The sequence below is a fragment of the Athene noctua genome, chromosome 27 (assembly GCF_965140245.1).
Source record: "Athene noctua chromosome 27, bAthNoc1.hap1.1, whole genome shotgun sequence".
In the NCBI taxonomy this organism is placed as follows: domain Eukaryota; kingdom Metazoa; phylum Chordata; class Aves; order Strigiformes; family Strigidae; genus Athene; species Athene noctua.
This window is the reverse complement of record NC_134063.1, coordinates 6,094,986-6,115,411: the sequence shown is the minus strand read 5'-3', so window position 1 is coordinate 6,115,411 and position 20,426 is coordinate 6,094,986. Positions and strand designations below refer to the sequence as shown.

Genomic DNA, 20,426 nt, shown 5'->3' with positions numbered 1-20,426 from the left:
ACACACGGCATCCCCCTGCCGTGGCCTGAGCAAATATCCCCCCCCACCCCCCGGCCCTGGTGCGGGTTGGGGGTACCTGGGGGCAGGTCGGGAGCGGGGCTGCGGCAGGGTGTCGTGGGACCCGGGGACAGGCTGTGCGTGGGGGACTCCGGGAGGCTCTCGCTGGAGGACAGGGAGTGATGGAGACCGGAGGAGAAGCTGCGGCTGGTGTGCAGGACCGACGACTGCTTGGAGATCTTCTTGAAAAGGGATTTTCTCCTGGGGGGGTTGGGGGGGGCAAGGACAAAGGTGGTGGCAACACAAAGAGCTTCAGCTTATCCTTAAAGCTGGTGGCCACCAGTCTGCCAAGGCAGTGCCAGCAGGACCCCACTGGATCCCCCAGATGGCAGAGCTGGAGCATCCCCCCCAGCTCCAAGGACACCCCAGGACAAAATCCCATTTTATTCCGCCCGGGTTGTACCCACCTGTCCTGGCTGTCCCTTTTCCTGCTCTTCTTACTCCTCCGTGCCATCCTCGTCTTGGAGCTGTTTTTCCGAGCGGGGCCGATTTTAATGGAGGTGTTCTCCAGGGCAGTGGTCCGCAGGGCCACTTTATTCCCGCTCTGAAGGGGTGGGAAATGAGTCACTGCAGCCCCAGCACCAGACCCGAAGCAGCTCCCGCCTCAGCGATGCCGGGGAGCCGCTGGATTGATGCGGGGTGCTGGGCGAGCAGAGCGGCGCCGCTCACCCACCTTCAACAGCAGCTCCACCACATCCCGGTGAACTAAACCCAGCACCGACTCGCCGTTCACGTGTGTGATGAGATCGCCCGCTCTCAGCCCCGCTTCTTGCGCAGGGCTCCCCTCTTCCACGCTCTGCAATCAAAAGACCAAGATTTTCTTTGGCTCTAAGTTGCCTCCTGGGGTATTCCCATTGGGAAACGCAGCGTCTGGCACCACCGGTCCCTCCCCGCCACGTACCCAGACCATATGGTGAACGGTATAGACGTCGCTGTCCCCCATGTAGACGCGGATGGCTCGCAGGGTGAAGCCGTACTTCTTGCCCGAGCTGTGGATGATGATGGGGGGCCGCAGGCTGGCGATGGCGAGGGATGAGTCTCGGCTTGGGGAGGAGTCACGGGAAGAGGGGTTGGACGAGAGGGAGTGGGGCGAGATGGGGCTCATCAGGGCGCCGCCGCCGAAGTCGTCTGCAAGCAGGAGAAGCCGGTTCAGCCCGGAAGAATCACGCAGCGACCGCCATCCGGCAGGATAAACCGCGCGGCACGCGGACCTGAGGTGATGATGAGGGAGAGCGCTGAGACGGAGGCGGATTTGGGGACGCGGCTGCCCGGCGAGGCTCTCTGCCTGTCTGGCACATCCTTCTGGCTGCTCAGCCGACGGCTCCCGCCCGGCTCCAGGCCCCGGGGAGTGGAATTTTTGGTGCCAGTGCTGTTGCTCCGGAGGCGGATGCGGTTCAGGCTGACGAGATCGGCTGCACAGACGGAAGGAGGGAGAATTTGGGCATGTGGAGAAGCCACCCCACGTCATACGGGACCATGGCTGGTCCCAGAGCATCCCACCACAGCACCCACAGCCTACGCACCAGATAGCGCTGCTGGCTTCACCGCGCCGCCGGTCCCGGCGTCGGGGTCTCCCAGCACAAACTTGGGTCTCTCTGGCTTGGAGGACGCCACGCAAGGGCTTTCATCCTCCGAGGAGAAGGCAAACTTGGGCATGGTGTCCAGGCTGTAGGTGCTGGGCAGCGCGGCGGGGCTGCGGCTTCGCTCATGCCGGGAGGTGTACGGCGTGGAGCTGCAGGACGTCCAGGAGCGGAGCCTGTGTGGGGAGAGCAGGAGGGCTCGGGACAACCACAAATGGGTGAGGGGGGTGGCACCGACCCGCTGCAGCACCCCCAGGCATGTCCCACCAACAGCTCTGCAAACCCTAGGTGCCAGCACAAACCTTTGACACTGGTACAAACCCTCGGTGCTGGTACAAACCCTCGGTGCCAGCACAAACTTTTGATGCTGGTACAAACCCTTGGTACTGGCACAAAACTTTGATGCCGGCATAAGCCCTCAGTGCTGGCATAAACCCTTGTGGCACAAGCCCACATCAGCGTTGCATCCCCTGTCTCAGCACGCACCGGGGCTCTGTGCCCGCCAGCCGGCTCCTGTCCTCGTCTCCCGAGTGCCTGTCCCATCGCTCCTCTTTGTCCTCGCTGTGACTCCGGTCGGAGGACGAGAGGCTGAGGTTGGAGTTAGCCGCCAGGAATTCGGAGCTGCTGTACACCTGAGAAGGAGACGAGCTGTCAGCAAGGAGCAGAAATCTGGGCATCAGCCAGGACACCAAAGCCTGGCACAACCGTGCCAGCCGCAGCACCCGTTGCTCCGGACGCTGGAGGAGGAATTGGAGCACCTTGCTGAAGCGATGGGAGCAGGAAGAGAACTGCCCGATCTCCACAGATGACTCCTCGTCGTTGGTCTCTTCATCCTCCGAATCCAAGTGGCGGTATCTCTCGGAGCGAGCTGAAAGCGAGAGCCAGAGCAGGCAGGGCTGTCACCCCGCCTGCAACACACCATGTCCTGCCTGCCCGCCGTGGGACCTGCGCCCGTGGGGAGCTGTTTTGTGGCTGCCAGCCTGGCCCCAAATCCCAGGAGAGTTTTGGGGTGAGAAAATAAGGCTTTAGGTAAGGCTGAGCAGCCTGGAAACAGGATTGCATCTGTTTTGTGACTTTGGTTGTAAAGCGACCATCTTCACCAGGAGATTTTCATCTCCCGTGGGAGCATCCGACCTGCAGCCGGGATAACGGGTTGGTGGTGTTGCGGGGGGGAAAGGGGATGGATTTGGCCTCACTGTCGAAGTAGCTGGTGTCATCCTCCGACTCCAGCTGGGGGATGAACTCAGCCTTCTGCCGCAGCAAGCCGTTCCAGTCCAGGTGGAGGAAGAAGGAATGGTGCTTCACCTCGTGCACACCCCCTGCCAGACAGAAAAACCCACGTCAGGGGGATGGGGCAGGCCCTGGGGTGCTCCCAAACGGCAGCACGGTCTCTCCTCCATGCAGAGCAAATGGCTTCAAACAAGATGGACCAAAGCCCTGCGCTGCCGTCCCGGGATGAACCCCAAGCAGGGGATCTCCTCCGAGCATCCTCAACACAGCAGGACACGCTTTGGTTTCAGCGCCATGCAAGCTTGGCCTGAACTGGGGTGTCAGGTGACCCCCCGAGGGCTTGCTGGGGGCTGTCACGTGTACCGGTGCCCAAGCGCTCGAGGGGACACTGCCTCAGCAACCGTGTGATCAGGTCCTGGGCGTCTGCGGGAAGAGCCTCATCTCCTTCTGGCCACATAATTTCATCTGCAAGGAAAAAGGAAAAGGAATTTGGAGTGACTGGAAGAATTTGGACACGGTGGGAGTTGTGAAGATGAAGGAGAAGACACTTCTGGGCAAGAGAAAAGTCCCTCAGGAGCTGCAGCAGATCCTCACAAACTGGGAAATCAAAGCTTGAGGAGCCTCCTCACCATCCAACTGAGTATGAAATGAAGGAATGAAGCTCTCCACGGCTTAAGGATGAGCCATGATTGCCAGGAAGGGTGAACCAAGGAGCGAAGTTGCCACCGACACTCACCACTGATGACCTGCCCGAAGAGCTCCTCAGGGGTGTCCCCAAAGAAGGGGACGCAGCCCACCAGGAACTCGTAGAGGATGATGCCCATGGCCCACCAGTCAACGGGCTTCCCGTAGCCCTGTATGAGGATGACTTCTGGGGCGATGTACTCCGGAGTGCCACACACCTGCGTGGGAAGCAGCAGCTGACACCTCTGCAATGACCTTTGCAACAATTCCCGAGGTGATGGCAGATTGGCCAAGCGGAGCAGGACCTCGTACCTGCTTGTCCATGAACTCCCGAGTGTCCTTCTCCATATGCCCTTCGTAGAGGTTCGTAGTCATGTTCATCAAGCCGATCTTTGACAGACCGAAGTCTGTCAGCTTTATGTGGCCCATGGAGGTGATGAGCAAACTGCAAGAGAAAGCAGACACCCCACAACGATGCTGTTTGCTTCTGGGGAGACCTGAGCAGGACCAGCCGGACCCCAGGACCTCTGGTCCTGGTGCAACAGCACAGAACCAGGTCTTTGGGCACCAAAACCCATGACCTCCTTTGTCTTATCCTCTTGGTTTGGATCAGTCCCTTTCGCTTTCCCACCCAAACACAACCCCATCCTTGCTCAGACCTGACCCATGTCCTCACTTGTCGGGTTTGAGGTCCCGGTGGACGATGCCGTAGTTGTGGAGATACTCCAGTGCAAGAACCGTCTCAGCAAAGTACATCTTCGCCATGTCGACGGGCAGCGGGCCCATGTTCTTCAACAACGTGGCACAATCCCCCCCTGCGGGGACACAGGGAGCTCAGAGAAGGCAGGGAGGTCAGCAGGCAGGGCTACACTGCCTCTCCTGCCAAGCAGGCTCCCAGTCAGAGCCTCCCGTCCCTCCTCAGAGCAGCGCTGATCCCTGGGCACGGGGCACAAACGCTCTCCTGGGTGAGCATGGCCACCACCTTCATCAACATGAGACTCAGGATCACAAAAGCATCTCCTTGTGCTTCCCCCTGCTTCCTGGAGCAGAGCAGGGCAGAAGATGTCTGGGTGGTGCCCTCTATGCTCAAACATCGATACCCTCCCCACCTCGTGCACCGCCCAGCCCCGAATCCCGTCCTCACCTTCCACGTACTCCATCACCATGCAGAGGTGTCGCTTCGTCTCGAAGGAGCAGAACATGCTGACCACGAAGGGGTTCTCCGCGAAGGTGAGGATGTCCCTCTCCACGAACACCTGCTGGATCTGGTTCCTCAGGATGAGGTTCTGCTTGTTGATTTTCTTCAAGGCAAAGCGCTGCCGTGTCTCCCTGTGCCTCACCAGGTACACGGCCCTAGAAGTGAAACGGCTGGACCTCAAGGCGTGTCCTCCAACCACTGGGACCAACCACACGGACAGGGAGGACTTTGGAGATGTTTACAGACAGAGACAAGTGTTAGGAACTTCCCAACTCACCCGTAAGCCCCGTTGCTGATCAGCTTGATGGTCTCAAAGTCTCCCTCGCAGGGCTTCCTCCGAGGAGCGGTGGCCAAAGGCTGGCTCTGAAGAAGACACAGAAGGTTTTTATCACTTACCGGTGTGCCAGCGCTCTGAGTGCAGGCAGGAATTCACTGAGCACCGTCAGATATCACCTCCAAATCCTCCGTGCTGCCAGAGGACATCCCTCCCTGAGCCCTCTCCAGCCACAAACCCCAAACCAGAAGACCGAGATGCTCTGCAGATCAAGAGCTCACTCAGCTCTATCCACTCAAGAAGCCAGACGAAGGACTGTGAGATATTACACCTGGATACAGCAGTCACCCTTGGGGACAACCCAAATTAACGTCTCCCAGCCTAAGACAGCAGAGAGGCTGCTTCAAGGAGCTTCGGTGTGGGGTGAGGCAGCAGGTGGGACACGCAGGTAGGGCCACACTCACCTCACAGGCATCATCGTTCTCCGGTGTGATGGTGTTCCCACTGTCAAAGTGATCCAGCTGGACCATTTCTGCAGAAGACAGAGATGTTTTTCACCTTCTTCATGCTCAACCCCCACCAAAACAACCCCCCACCAACCACTCTCCCTCTAAACTCGGAGATCCGGTGGGGATTTAGCCACACGCTTTGCTCGAGTTATCATATGGAGAAATTCAGGTCATGGCGTTAAGAGGGTCAACCCGAGGTTAAGCATTTATATAATTCTCTTTTTTCCATAGTCATTCCCTGGGTTCCTGGGGGATTATGGTTCCCCCCCCGAGCCGTGGTTTCCTATGGATTAAGCGTTCTTGAGCTTAAGCTGCTTTGCTGAACATGTTGGGAGCAGTAACGAGGGATGTGGGGCTGGCCTGGAGACTTGGGCACCATCCTGGTCCTGCTGTGACCCACCTCATGACACCAGCTCAGCCCTGCTGGTCCCCCTGCCACCTCCCAGTGCTTGTTCACACTCGCCAGTGGCCAAGCTGTGAGTCCACATCCCACTGCAGACCTCAGGGCCACCAATCCAAACTTTTCCCTACCCTCCAGCGGGTCCTTGACAAGCCCCAGTTGGCTGATGATGTATCGGGGAATATCGGTCTTTATTCCCTGGCCAACTTTGGCATGGCCTTCTGCAGCTTCCAGGAGATGGTAAAACTCCTCCGGGTCAAACTCCTGGATGGGGAAAACCAAACACAACTGAAGAGCAAGACTTCACAAAGTTAAACCTTTCCTCTAAGCCTTCCAGGTGACACCTGTAATTGGGGACAGGCTCTGGATGCTTGCAGAAGAAAGCTAAACCCTCTGCTCCTGTTCCTAGCATTGTTCCTGCATCATTCCCCATCTAAAGGCTTGATGGAAAAAAAATGTGGCCCCATGAGTTGGCCTTGGAGGAGAAATCAAGGAGAGCACACCACCAGCAGCACGCTTCATCGTGGCTCCTTCTTTCAGCTGTAGGAACAGCACAAAGGCGGGTGCTTTAAAAATTCAGCACAACAGCTAAAAAACCGCCTGAAAATGGATGAGAAAGCTTGCCAAGAAGTTCACATCTCCCTGCTCCGCTAGGAAAAAACAGCTTCTCCTCTCTGAGAAATGGCTTTAATGCTAGAAATAGTCTTAGCTCCTTGCTACAGCCTGGGCAGGATGGTGAGGAACAGCGATTCCCATGGTGAACCATGCAGGTGGTGAGAAGATGCCTCATCTTTCATGGTCCACGCCTGCCCGGAGAGGAGGCAAAGCCTCATGAAAAGCAAGATACACCAGGAGCTGCCATGTCTTACCAGGCACTCCAGAAGGCGAGCAGGACGGGAGATGATGATCAGCAGCTTCCTCACCAGTTGGTCGATAAACTTCACCTCCTCACTCTCTGAACGCTCCTGAGCCTGCCGGAGAGGAGACAGAAGCCAGGTGTCTAGCGGTGGCCTCGGGAGATGGCACCAGGCAGGGAACTGCCCCGTACTCACATCTCGGAGCATCTTCTCGAGTTTTTCCTGCAGCTCCATGAAGTAGCGGGAGGTGATGAGAGCTCCCTGGGACTTTGCCAGGCAGTCGCGGGCCAGCTCGATGATCTGGTGGTGGATGAAGCCCAGCACCCCGTCTGCCAGAGGCAGAGTGCTGCTTGGAGAGAAGTTTCTGATGGTGTCCTGCAGACGCTCTTCCATTTGGGCTGTGGCCTGCAAGGCAGAATGGATGGTGATGCCCAAGAACACAAGCCCCCACACCATGCGTTGGGTCTGGCCAGCCCAAATCTCATGCTACCACCTCCCACAGCTCCAATACCCACGTGCACACCCTGGGACCCAACTTCCAGCAGGATGGAGAAGCTCCACCGAAGTCGCCAGGGACCTCTGCCTGCATGTGTGATGACGCAGACACCCACAGGTCTCTGCCTCCCCCATTCATGACCACGTCTCCAGTGTCCTCCAACACCCCCTGGTATATCTACCCATGCATTCTACATTCCATGAGGGAGAAGAGGTTGTTCTGGAGAAGATGCTGTCGGGATGCCACAGAGGCACCAACGTGCTCGTCCTTCCCAGTCCCAGCAGTTACCTTGGGGAATCGCTCCTTGTAGACATGGTTCATCATCACAACCTCATTATCAAACGTTCCACTCGTCCGCCCAGGGCTGCAGAGGGAGGAAACCAGTTGTGTCACGAGGTCCAAGTGATTTACATCTATGCAAATAGCTACTAACCCTGGAGAGCAATTTGTTTCCTCCTCCTAACTCCCTGTCCCAAGCGGTTAAAGCTCATCCGAGTGGAGCCATCAGCCTTGGGACAGCACTTCCAGCAGCAGCAATCCCACCATGCGTGGATCTGGATGTCCCTGGGTCCTTAACTTGAGTCTGCCAAACTCAAGTCACTTAAAAATCCGGAGCTGAGAGCTGGGTCCATCGATCGACCTGGCTTTGAGGAGTGAGCTCACCCTTTCGTTCCTCTGCATCCCACAATTTCTCGCCATCGTCGCCCTTTTTGCAGCTCACCAGCAAAAACAACTCAACCAAACCCCATGGTGGACGCAGGGACCTTCATTAAACAAGGCTTCTCTCTTACCCTCACCCAACATTGCCTCTCTCAGGCCCCTGCCTGGTGATCCCATTATGCAAAGCAAGTCACAGGAGCAGCCTCATTAACCGCTGTATAATAAATGGGGCGATTAAAACCAGACCCAAGCCGCTCGCTGCCGGCCCCAGCCCAGCCCCAGCTCAGCCTTCGCTGTGCCAACCACAGAGCTGGCATCTCCTTGGTGAAGACTTTGCCACCTACAAAACCCCACCAGATAATTAATCTGATTTAAATTACATTTCAGCTGGCAACATGCAGGACTATGGCTCTGCCTCTGGTGAAAAGAGGGTCGGGACCTTTTTCTGTAGGAAAAGAGGATTTAACCAAAACATCCCCTGTAAAAATCACAAGCTCCTGGTGCTGGACAAGCAGAAACGTGACCAGCAACTTGAGTGGGACATGGTCTTGGAGCAGCAACGTGGAGCTCACAGGTCTGTAGGGTCAGCTTACACGATGCTACGGCCACCAGTTTGATGCTGTCTCCAAATTTTCCTTTCTCCAGCCCACAGATGTCCATCCACCTGCACTCCTTATTTTTTGCAGAAGCAAAGGCCAGGCTGATGCTCTGTCCTAGCAAACCAGGTGATGTTTCCCAATCCAAGCCCAGAAATGTGATTTTTAACCTTTTAATGGCAGGTCAGGCCAGTGGCCTCCCAGCTGTGCCCTGCAAGGATGGCCACTACTTGGGTTTCTGCTTGGCGGCCCCCTTCTCTCCACCAAAACCTTTGAGACAATTGAGCCAGAAGCTGCAAACCAACTGTTTTGGAACAAATCCCACTTTCTCCATCTTCAGCCCCAGGAAAACTCACTCTCAGGTGTCATCTGCTGCCAGGAGAGCAATGCTGCATCCCAACAGCCAAGAAGATGCTGAGAACCAACCCTAACACCCAAAATCGTGGCACTTAAGATCATAAAATCCTAGATTCATGGAATGGTTTGGGTGGGAAGGGACCTGTAAAGGTCATCTAGTCCAGCGCCCCCCTGCCATGAGCAGGGACATCTTCCACTAGATCAGGCTGCTGAGAGCCTCCGTTTCCAGGGATGAGGCATCTACAACCTCAAGCCATAACTTCTCTGTTCCCTGACAAGGGGAAAACCCGTATCGGGGTCAACACCTCGGGACGGGCTCAGCAGGACCGGGACATCCCAGGAACAGCTCACGAGAGGGCAGAGGATGCGCCGGACGTGCCGTCACTCGGCGCATCCTCCCGGCAGCGCCGTGGGTGCTCCCCACAGCGGGTGCCGTACCTGAGGCTCCTGGATCGTGGGCGCAGGCAGGGCGAGTGCCGCCCCTCCTCGTCCGTGACACTCTCCGTACTGCGGAAATGCTTAGAAAGGAAATGCAGCTCGTCGGGGGTGGGCTGGTACGGCAGCTGGTGCAGGCGCTCCTGGGAGGACGAAGATGACTGGAAAGAAAAATGAGATGCAGGGGATCAGGAGATGGCTCCATGCTTCCGGGCACCGGGGTGGAAACCAGCAAGCCCACGAGGAAAATATTCCTCAGAGCCTCTTAGGAGGCTGAAAATATTGATGGGCCGCACACTCTGCACTTCAGTAACGTGAAATACAGACAGCAAGGGCAGCCCGGGGAGGGCTGTGCTGCCCACTCCCACCCCGAACACTCCCCGCTCTCCCACTCAATCCGGCTCCACTGAGCCCCTTCCATTGTACCTGCAGCATCCTGGGTGGCTCCTGCCCGTGACATGCTGGGATGCTGTAACACCCAGCATCCCAGCTCGGGGATGCTGTAACACCCAGGGATGCTGTCACACCCAGGGATGCTGTAATGCCCGGGGATGCTCTAAAACCCGGGGATGCTCTAACACCCAGGATGCTGTAATGCCGAGGGATGCTCTAACACCTGGGGGTGCTGTAATGCCCAGAGATGCTGTAATGCCCGGGGATGCTCTAACACCCAGGGATGCTGTAAGCCGTTAGCCAAGCTCTACAGCTTTCTTAAAAGCACATTTGGAAAGCACAATGCAGTTAAAGCACACGGTCCTCTAGGAATGGAGGGGCTGCCTAGGAACTGACGCCATGAGGCTCAGGAGGCGTTTCACCAAAAATCAAGGATTTTGGGTTCTTCTCAGAAAGCAAATGTTACCGAAACAGTGGAGCTGGGGGTGTTGGTCCCATAGCCAGAGGAGGGTAGCGAAGCCAGTGACCACCTTCTGCCATCAGCCCTGCGAGTGCAAATGTGCCGATCACATACAGGAAAAAAACACAACATCTAAATGCAAATAAATAACATCAGAGTGATAAGGAGGGGGAAGAGGACGCAGGTTTGGCTTGGATAATAAAGCCCTGAAACCTCTTTTCAGAAAGGACTGAAAGTGGGTGAGATGAGAGGCGTTTGCAGGTGAGGTGGGCTGTCCTGCAACCCTGGTGTGCACGGCACAGTGACAGCAAGCAGGGTCCCCACGAAGGGACCGTGCTGGGGCTTGGTTGGGTGGTGAATCCGTTTCAGATGGGAAAAAAAAAAAAAACACAACAAACCCCAATCCTGTGAGAATCTGATTTTTAATTAGAGCAAAATTCAGCCTTCTGGGACTTTATGAGGAATTGAGATTCTTAAAGACCCATCCTGAGACAACAGGCGCCGCGGCGCAGAGCCCGGTTATAAACAGGAAGGCAACCGCTCATACGTAGGCGAATGCTTCCTCTTGGAGACGTTTCTAATGGATGGGGCAACGTCCACGTCAAGACAAGGGCCTTCACCTCCCACCGCCGTTTCCCGTGCGGGGCCGAGGATGGTGGGAACTGGCAGGGTGCCAGACCCAGCACCACCGTGTGCCCTCGCTGCCGGCGGACTCACACAGCCCCAGCCCCGCAGTTTGGCTTTTTATTCTGTCATAAGAGTGAAAAGCATCTGAAAGCCTCCAGCTTTTTTCCGCGTGATGATCAATGGTTTTAAATCAGCCGTCCGCCCCCATGTGTGCAATTAATTAATTAGTTAAACAGGATTTTGCATCTTGAGCAGTGCGGGCTGGGGAGGGGATGCAGCGAGGTGTGTCTCCGTGGGGAATCAGCCGAGCATCCGTCCCCAAACATCTGCTGAGCATCCGTGGGGAGCACCCGGAGCGGGTCTGAGCTGGTGGCTGGGGACGGTGGGGTGGGAACAGGGATATTTGTGCTCCTGGAGCTGCAGGGAACCTGGTCCTAGAGCAAAATCTCCCGCCCAGGGATGCACACAAAGAAGGGCCGTGCCGATGAGGAGCAGACATCTCCCCGGAACGGAGCCCCAGCCCGTCCCTGTGCTCACCTGTCAGTCCGAGGAGCATGGCTGGGGTGGTGGGAGGCACCGGCCGCGGCAGAGCGGACAACACCAGACCAAAAATCAGGGAGAAAAAAAGCCAACAAAAAAAATCAAAACAAATCACTTGAGATCAACAGAACAGTCCCAGGTGGGGAATTATAATTATTAATGAATATTAATGGTCTGGGAGGGAGGCTGGGAGCTCACCTGCGGGCGAAGGGGAAGTTGATGGAGGTGCTGGCGGAGAAGTTGCGTGGGCTGTCCAAGGGGCTGCTCCCGGCTGTGGGGAGAAAGGGGGAAAAGTCACCCCGATACCCACCCCAGGGTGCTGCCACTTATTCCTTCAGGGGAAAGGGGATAAATCGCTTCCCAAGCTATTCCCTTCTGGAAAAGGCCCCCACGGCCAGGAGCCAGCCTACTGCTGCTACAAGGTGCTGCAGAAGCAGAAGGGTCCCCCACTGCCCCTCCAAAACATTCCGCTAATTTGGGGAGATTCTCTACTCATCCCCTGGGATACCCCTTACCTGTTGGCACGGAGAGAGGGGAGAGAGGCCGCGAGAGGGTCGGAGAGGGGGTGCCCACCACTAAGCTCTTCCTATTGCTGCTTCGGCAACTAGGGAAGAAAAAGAGGGAATTAATTTGGGGAAGTGAAAGAGAGAGACAGGGCTGGATGGGCTCGAGCACATACGGGTCTGCTTGAGCATGATGCCCTGTGCCAGGGGACATGGGTGCTGTCACACCATTGACTATGGATCTCCTGCCACAGGGAAGATCTGTCCCTGGTTCAACACTGCTGAAGACATACTGACAGGGTCATTTTGAACAACAAACTGTCTCATCGAGGTCCCACTTCTGGTTTTGGCTCACTAGGGGAGGGCAGAGGCAGGCAGCCCCTTGGGCAACAGGCTGAGGGCAGGAATAGAAAAACGGATGTAAAAGGAGGAAGTGATGGAAACACCAAGCGGCCACAACCTGACCTGCTCCATCGCATGGAAAATGCCCCCCCAGTTCCTATAAACCTCCCTACACTTGGTGGTCCCCACGTCACAGAATCCCAGAATCATCCGGGTTGGAAAAGCCCTTGAAGCTCCTCCAGCCCAACCATGACCCTCCCCCTGACCCTTCCCAACTCCACCAGATCCCTCAGCGCTGGCTCAGCCTGACTCTTCAACCCCTCCAGGGATCCCGGGGACTCCACCACTGAAAAGTGGGGAGGACGGTTGGTCCCCGAACCCCTGAGACTTTGTGGTGCTGCTGGGCGTTGGTGATGCCGCGGCAGGGGCCGGCTCGGCAGGCAGCGGGGGGAAGCCACGTGTGCTGGCACGGGGTGAAAAAGCAGCACCACGCGCAGGTCCCCACTGACGGTGCTGGCACCTCGACACTCCAGACACCCCAAAACCCCCATCCTGGTGCCACATCCCAGCATCCTGCAGAGCTTCTCTGAAACAACTGGAAGGTCACGTCCACAAGTCTCCATATCACCATCTCCATTCCCACCCTCCCACCTCACAAGATTTTAATCCTTCTTGCAGGAATTCCCTTTTTCTTTTCCTTTCAGCCCTTCTCCAAGCCCCGAGCACAAGGCTACCTTGCAAGTATGGCCCGGTCTCAACAGCAGGCCCAGCAGGGATGCGGCAGCCCCTCTCCCACCATACGCAGCCCATTTCAACCCCGTTTAAAATATGATCAGCTCATTTAAGTTCTCTTTCACTCTGCCAAGAGGAAACTGCAGACAGCCACAGCACAGAGCAGAAGTTCAAGCACGAGGACAACCTTCCCCTTCCTCTCTCTGCACTTCCTCAGGCTGCAAATTTTTCTGAATTTCCTTGCCAGGCTGGGAACGGGATCCAACATGGATGCCACTAATTAAAGGACATTGTTTAACATCACACCGCGGCCAGATACACCTGCAAAAATCAAGAGGCTGACTCTGGAGCGAAGGGATTGTCCCCGGATCCCAAAAGGAGAAGTGAACAGCAGAGGTGGTATCCAGGGTGCAAAAGAGGGCGTTTCACAACATCCCACCCTTCCAGATGGATGCACTCGGTACCGACACACAGACAACACCGGCGCCACGTGGTCAGAGCCCCACAAGTGTGGACAGAGTCCTGGATATGGGGCCAGAGCTCTGCACGCCTGGCCAGAGTGTCACACACGTGGCCAGAGCCCTGGACACGTGGTCAGAGCTCCACATGTGTGATCAGAGACCCAGACATGTGGTCTGAGCTCCACACATGTGATCAGAGCCCTGGACACATGGTCAGAGCCCTGGACATGTAGTCAGAGCTCCACACATGTGGCCAGAGCTTCACATGTGTGGCCAGAGCCCTGGACACGTGGTCAGAGTTCCACATACGTGATCAGAGACCCAGACATGTGGTCAGAGCTCTGGACACGTGGTCAGAGCTCCACATGCGTGATCAGAGACCCAGACATGTGGTCAGAGCTCCACACATGTGATCAGAGCCCTGGACACGTGGTCAGAGCCCTGGACATGTGGTCAGAGCTCCACACACGTGGCCAGAGCTTCACATGTGTGGCCAGAGGCCTGGACACGTGGCCAGAGCCCCACACATGACATCCAGCACCCCACCACCTCCCACTGGCATCTCCCCCCCAAGGGACTCCTCCTGCTGCCACCCTAAAACCAGAACCCCCAACTCTTCTGCTGAAGACTGAAGGTCTTGGCCAAGACAGCGACCGGGGAAGCTGCTTTGCGCCCCCCCCCAAACCCTCCTCTGCTGGCCGCACCCTCCCTGTAGCCAGGATGAGGGTCCCTGGGTGCCCCCCAGGACACTCACCCCCGACCACCCTGAGCTCACCCGCAGCTGCAGCGGCTCTGGAGGGCTTGAGCCTCCGTGATACCGGGGCCAGCGGAGGGGGGGCGAGGAGGCAGAAACCTTCCCCCCCCCCTCCATGTCAATCATTCACCCCCTCCCATCCCTGCCCAGCCCCTCCATTTGCTTTTCTGACTTAAACACATGCTGAAACACCAATTGCAGCACCCACAGCTGCAAACTCACAGCCCAGCACCCACCCCTGGAGCCAGAGCAAACCGCAGCCTCTCGCTGCCGCCGGCTCTGCGTACCGGCTGGGAAACCGAGGCACTGCAAGAGAACCCGCCGCCCCCCCGGGGTGGCACAGGCAGAGCTTCAGTAGCCAGGAGGGCTACAGAGAGCAGCCAGCTTGGGCGCTGCTTCGCCATTTGGTCCCACCACGGGGTGCATCTGGGTCTTGCAGGAGGGGACATCCCCGGGGACGAGGGGCTCGCCCCTGCTTGTTTGGTTTCATTTTGGAAGTGAAAATAAACCTTTAATGTAGCAAGTTCCAGTAATGGTGACACAGAGGGAGGCCGACGTTTCCTGTTTCCGCGCGCTCCACCCTCGGCTCCGCAACCATCTTGCACCACTTTAACCCCCCTTCGCCTGATGCATCATCTCCAGCTGGTTCCCATCCTTCCCGGCACGGAAACCTCGGGCTAGAAACCAGCTTCGGGGTAGAGACGAGCTGCCGAGCCCTGAAGGCAGGAGCTGGGGCTGGTTTCCCTCTCTGCCTCCATCACCTAATTGCACATTTGGTACCAAAAATGGAGTGGAAAATCGCCGTCAGCATCTCCCGCGCTGCTCACGCTGAGGCAGCCTCGGCCTCGGCGCTGCCGTTGCCATCCAGCACTTATTTCAAAGGATGTGGAAAGTGTGTGACAGCTGGTGTGACCCCGAAGCCTGGAGCAAAATAATGTGTCCCCCGTCCCTGAGGCTGCTTGCGAGGAGGAACCAGCACCTCCCAGCACCCACACCGGCACCCAGCCTTGGCACGGCGCGGTCGGGGTGTCCGTAGGCAGGAGACAGCAGGATCTGGCACCTTCCCGGAGCTGTGGGAAGGGCAGGATCTGGCTGCGCAGCACGGTGCTGAGGTCTCTAACTGGGAAATGGCTCTGCCACGATCCGGGCAAGCGGCGTCAGGTGGCAAGGAGTCAGCACCGTGTGACACCGGCCACGCGAAACCACCCGAGCGTAGGCAGGGCCACCACCGGGAGACACACGGAGGGGGCTGCAGCATCCCGCTCCTCTCCCGCAGGATCCGACCCCTAAAACTTCCCGGGGTGGTAGAACATCCCGTGTCAGACGCCAGCCTGGCGCTGGGCACCGCCAGCGGGTGAACACCGGTGGTTTGGGGCAAAGCAGGAGCAGGGTGCGAGGGCAGGGGCAGGAGTCGTGTAGCTCGGAAAAGACCTTTAAGATCGAGTCCAACCGTAAACCTCACGCTGCCAAGCTCACCACTAAACTGTGTCCTTAAGCGCCACGTCTACACATCTTTGAAATCCCTGCCGGGTTGGTGACTCAACCCCTTCCCCGGGCAGCCTGTTCCAGGCTTGATAACCCTTCCAAGGGACAAGGGAGCGGGCGCAGTCTCAAAGGGCAAGCGGGCGGCTCCACTCCCGCCTGCGTGATGAAGAGCACGGGTCGGCTCACCCAGCTCCTTTCTTTGCGTGGCTGCAGAGAATATTTTTCCTCCGTATTCCCCAAACGGAGAGATTTGGGGAAGTGCCGTGGATCACCACATCCTGGAAAAATCAGTTTCCAGTGGGATAAATTTGTATTTAACGTCAAAACCTGCCAAACCAAGCAGCCGCATCCCGAGTTTCTCCTCCACGAACTGTGACGGCGCTGAACTCGGCTGCCTCCGGAGATGGAGGCTGGGCTGGGGGAGCCTGGGGACGGGGGGTTTGGATGGTGAAACGCAACACGCTGCCTGGCACAGAGCACGCACAACCCCACCCCATCTTCACAACCCCACCAGACACCCGGCATCACTCTGGGGAGCCGCTCTGGCCCCTCGCCCCACCCCAGCACAAAGCCTGGTGCTGCGGATGCTCTTATTAACCCACCCCGGAGCAACGCGCCGGGCACCTCCCAAGAGCCAAATCCCAAACCCTCGCAGGGAATCACGGGGTAACGAGTTGGGTACAGACTTATTTATTTCTTCGCACTGCAAGAAAACATCCTAAAGAAACTGCCCCACGCCCTGGGACGCATCCCTGAACGTCCCCGTGCCGCAGTTTCCCATCAGGGGGTAGGAAATGGTACCTGTTACGTCTGCTGGCACGTTTTTCTGCGGTGTGCGAGGTGTGAACAGCCACGGGCAGCATCCACGGAGAAGAAAAGCCCCGTCAGCCATCGAACCACGGGCCGTCCTGCCCCGCGCCGACCATCTCGGCCTTCCCCCGCAGGAAATGAGGATCCCTCAACCCTCCTAATCCCGCTAAATAACATCATATGCTTTCTGCCCACTGCAAAATAGGCCAGGCCGGTTCTCGACGTGGATTCTAGGAATACCAACGAGAGAGGAGCAAATCCGCTCCCTTCATGAGAATTACAGCCTCATCACGCTCAGCTGGAAACGGATCACTGCCCAGATCATCTCTCCAATTACTCATCTCTCCTGGCCCCCCCAACCCCCCAATTTGGCCACTCTGGGTTGGAAAATCCCATCCAACGCCGTTTCTTATTTATTAAGGGTCCCCCTCGCCCGTCCTCACGCGGCGGCAGCAGTAATTCCACAGCCCAGGTGAAGCGGGCGCCTTGCCGGGATGGGATCGGTGCTGGATGGATTCATTTGCTAAGCAACCGTGTCGCTTTGTGCCAGCCCACAGTCATATTAAAAGACGTTCACAATGGGAATATCTCCCCTCTGCCTCCGCACCGTCTTAACCACCTTTTTTATACCAAGCTGTGGAAGGGTTTGATGCCTGGGCCAGCTACAGCACCCCGAATCTGCTGGATGGAGGTGCCAGCCTCCACCACCCACACCCCGGGGGGGCTCAGTGGGTGCTCACCGCACCTCTCCCAGGGCTGGCAGCGCTGCCTGGCCCCCCCCCTTTTGGGGGACACATCCCACCTACCTGCCTGGGTCAAGCCTGGCATTGCAGCTGGAGATCTGGGGTAGCCCCCCCCCACTTGCACCCCGTTTATGCAGCAGCCCCCAACACTGCCCCAGCCCCACTGCTGAAGGTGTGTGAGTTCTTTGCCCCCCCGCTTTGCCCCCCTGCAGCCCTGCCCATGGCTGGCTGCAAGGGCAATGGCCCCTTCCCAGCCCCTCACCCCCCCTGGCACCCTGGGGACCCCCACCCTGGCTCAGGACACGTCACATGTGGGACACGTCCCGTCAGCGCGGTGCCCACCTTGGCACGGGGGCTCACAGGGGAAATTTCCTCCTTTTTGCATGCAAGACACCCCCCACCCCCACCCCCAAACACACATATATTCACCCTGCTGCAAAGAGCCCCCCCCCCCCCCCCGGATTGGCACATAGCACCCCAAAACGTGCATCCCCTAATGCCCCGGGACCCTAAACACTGCCCCCCCCCCCACATGGCACTGGGGTCCCAACCAAGGCACCCCCCGATGCACAGCCCCCCCCCACCGCCCCCCCGGCAGCCTCGGGGCTCTGACGATTCACCCTCAGATCACAGCACCCCCCAAAAAAGATGCACCCACGATGCACAAGCCCCCCTCAAACCACACACCTCGGTGTGCACACCCCCCCCCCCAGTGCCCAGACCCCCCCCCCCCCATACCCATGCACCTCAGGGTGTGCACCCCTTGGTGCAAAGACCCCCCCAAACCCGTACACCTCCCCCCCCCCTAAACCATGACAGACATTGTCGTATCCACCCCCCCCCCCCCCCCCGCATTCCGGTGCATAGACCCCCCCAAAACAACGCACCCCGGTGCAAAGCCCCCCCAGCTCATACACCCCGGTCGGCCCCCCCCCAACGCCGCCTCCCCCCCCCCCCCCGCCGCCCGGCACCTCTTGGAGCGCTGGAGCAGGGCGCCGGCGGCCCGCTGGCCCCGGTAACCGGGGGGAGCGGCTCCCCAGCAGCTGGGGTCCGACATGGCGGGCGGTTCGGTGCCCCCGGGGCCCGGCCGCATCCACCGGTACGGCCGAGCGGCGCCACCGGGGGCGCGCGGGGCCGGGCCGGCGGCGGGGGCTGGGACCGGGGCCGGGCCGGGCTCCCGCCGCCCGCCCCTTCCCGCCCGGCGGCGGCGGGGTTACCATGGAGACGGGCAGCGCCCCGAAACGGGGTCGGGGTTACCATGGAGACGGGGAGGGGGGAGAGCACCCCCAAAAAGGAGGGGAGGGAGGGGGGAGGGAAATGGGGAGGGGGGGGGGGAAATGGCCGGGGGGGGGGGGCGTGTTACCATAGAAACGAGGCAGCGCCCCGATATGGGGTCGGGGTTATGGTAGAGATGGGGCTGTGCCCCAAAATGGGGTCGGAGTTACCATGGATATGGGGCAGCACCCCAAAATTGGGGTCTGGGTTAACTAGAGAGGGAGAATCACCCCAGAAATGGGGTTGGGGTTAACAGAGAGACGGGGCAGCACCCCAAAATGGAGGCTTGGAGTTACCGTAGAGACAGGGCAGCACCCGAAAATTGGGGTCTGGGTTAACTAGAGAGGGGGAATCACCCCAGAAATGGGGCAGAGTTGCCATAGAAATGGGGCATCACCCCAAAATGGGGTCGGGGTTAACATAGAGACAGGGCAGCACCCCAAAGGGGGTTCAGGGTTGCTGCAGAGATGGGGCATCACCCCAAAATGGAGGCTTGGAGTTACCATAGAGACAGGGCAGCACCCCAAAATGGGGTCAGGCCTAACATACAGACAGGGCAGCACCCCAAAATGGGGTTGGGGTTAACGTAGAGACCGGGCATCACCCCAAAGGAGGTTCAAGATTGCCACAGGGATGGGGCAGCACCCCACAATGGAAGCTTGGGGTTACCATAGAGACGGGGCAGCACCCCAAAATGGGGTCAGGGTTACCATGGAGATGCAGCATCCACTGCTGATGCATTTCAGGGGTACAAAACCCTCCCCCCTCTAGTCAGTGGGGGCAGCCCCAAAGCCTGGGTCTCCCTCGGGGGGGAGCACTCCCTTAACAGCACCCTGTCACCCATGGGACACCGTGCTCGGAGGGGACTCGCCCGGCAAGGACCCCGCCACCCCACAGCCTCTCCCCGACACCACCTTTCACATTTAATCCTGAGCAAAGCCCCGGTGACACCCACCCTCCTCCGTGCCGATCACCAAACCCGGGGAAGCCTCCTGACCCCCGTGGGGTGGCACCGCCACACTCGCCCGGTGGCAACCGGCCAGTGCCACGGCCACAAATCCCAACACCGGTGGGTTTTGGGCAGGATTTCAACACGGTGGAAGGGCAACACCGAGCCTGGCAGCACCGAGCCTGGCAGCACCGGCTTCCCCTCGCCTCCTGCCCAGCAGCCGCGAGACGCCAGCGCATGGAGGCACCCAAGGGTGCTGCCAGACTGCTCATCCCCATCCCCACCGTCAGCATCCCCCCCAAAAAACACCCTCCCCAAGGCCTCGGCTGAGCAACGGCGTGGCTGTGCCTGTTTATCCCCACGCTGCAGTCATTGCGGGCGAGGGGTGGCCAGCCAGGGCTAGCGCAGCAGGCGGGGACCCCCGCGCGCAGGCAGAGCGCAGGCAGCACCCTGGCTCCTGCCTGCAACAAATGGCTCTGCCTGTTGCTGAGCAGCGGCAGAGCTCCCCGCCGGATCCCTCTCGCCTGGTGCCAGCCGCTCTCCCCGGCAGACGGATGGAGGCCCCCGGCGTCACCCGTGGGTGCTGGGCAGGCCGCAGCTCTGCCCTGTGGGTGCCACACGGCCGGGGTGTCACCGTTGGGTGCCAGCACACCCGCTGCACCTTGTCCCCGAGGGCAGAGCGCAACCGGCACATGCCACGAGATCCGGACACCCGCCTCTGTGACGGCAGCACCCGCCAGGGCACCGCGAGGGGTTTGTGGCGTTTTGGGTGGGGGGGCACCCATCCCCTCAGAGCAGCTCCCCTCTCCCTTTCCCCCGCGGCGGAGCAGAAAAGGTGGCGAGGGAGGTTTCCTGGGGGGGGGGAAGGCGCCATCCCCACTCCCACCCTGCACCCATCACAGCACCCTGCCCTGGTCCGATTTCGAGGCGATGCCCCCCTCAAAAAAAAGATTCTCGGAGCCTGAGCTTGACCCACCGCGATGGTGTTTCCATCAAGGCTCCCCGAAACGGACCAGTCC

At 58.8% G+C, this 20,426-nt stretch overlaps 1 protein-coding gene across 3 annotated transcripts in view; it reads right to left on the bottom strand.

The window, feature by feature from the left end:
* The window catches only part of MAST3 (microtubule associated serine/threonine kinase 3), a 28,487-nt gene that overhangs the window by 2,743 nt on the left and 5,318 nt on the right, over positions 1-20,426 (bottom strand). For 2 of the 3 annotated variants that reach the window (XM_074928222.1, XM_074928220.1), the window contains exons 4-28: positions 11,869-11,957; positions 11,552-11,624; positions 11,351-11,371; positions 10,193-10,271; positions 9,337-9,494; positions 7,574-7,649; positions 6,985-7,194; positions 6,802-6,903; positions 6,064-6,196; positions 5,488-5,555; positions 5,027-5,112; positions 4,696-4,904; positions 4,228-4,366; positions 3,864-3,996; positions 3,604-3,769; positions 3,231-3,332; positions 2,834-2,956; positions 2,396-2,505; positions 2,124-2,269; positions 1,581-1,813; positions 1,269-1,469; positions 959-1,185; positions 731-853; positions 465-601; positions 77-258 (exon numbers count right to left, since the gene is read on the bottom strand). In XM_074928222.1, the coding sequence (XP_074784323.1) occupies positions 77-258; positions 465-601; positions 731-853; positions 959-1,185; positions 1,269-1,469; positions 1,581-1,813; positions 2,124-2,269; positions 2,396-2,505; positions 2,834-2,956; positions 3,231-3,332; positions 3,604-3,769; positions 3,864-3,996; positions 4,228-4,366; positions 4,696-4,904; positions 5,027-5,112; positions 5,488-5,555; positions 6,064-6,196; positions 6,802-6,903; positions 6,985-7,194; positions 7,574-7,649; positions 9,337-9,494; positions 10,193-10,271; positions 11,351-11,371; positions 11,552-11,624; positions 11,869-11,957 (3,326 nt within the window). Of the gene's footprint in view, positions 1-76; positions 259-464; positions 602-730; positions 854-958; positions 1,186-1,268; positions 1,470-1,580; positions 1,814-2,123; positions 2,270-2,395; positions 2,506-2,833; positions 2,957-3,230; positions 3,333-3,603; positions 3,770-3,863; positions 3,997-4,227; positions 4,367-4,695; positions 4,905-5,026; positions 5,113-5,487; positions 5,556-6,063; positions 6,197-6,801; positions 6,904-6,984; positions 7,195-7,573; positions 7,650-9,336; positions 9,495-10,192; positions 10,272-11,350; positions 11,372-11,551; positions 11,625-11,868; positions 11,958-18,154; positions 18,293-20,426 lie in introns of those variants that run through there. The other variant, XM_074928221.1, reaches the window with a different exon arrangement.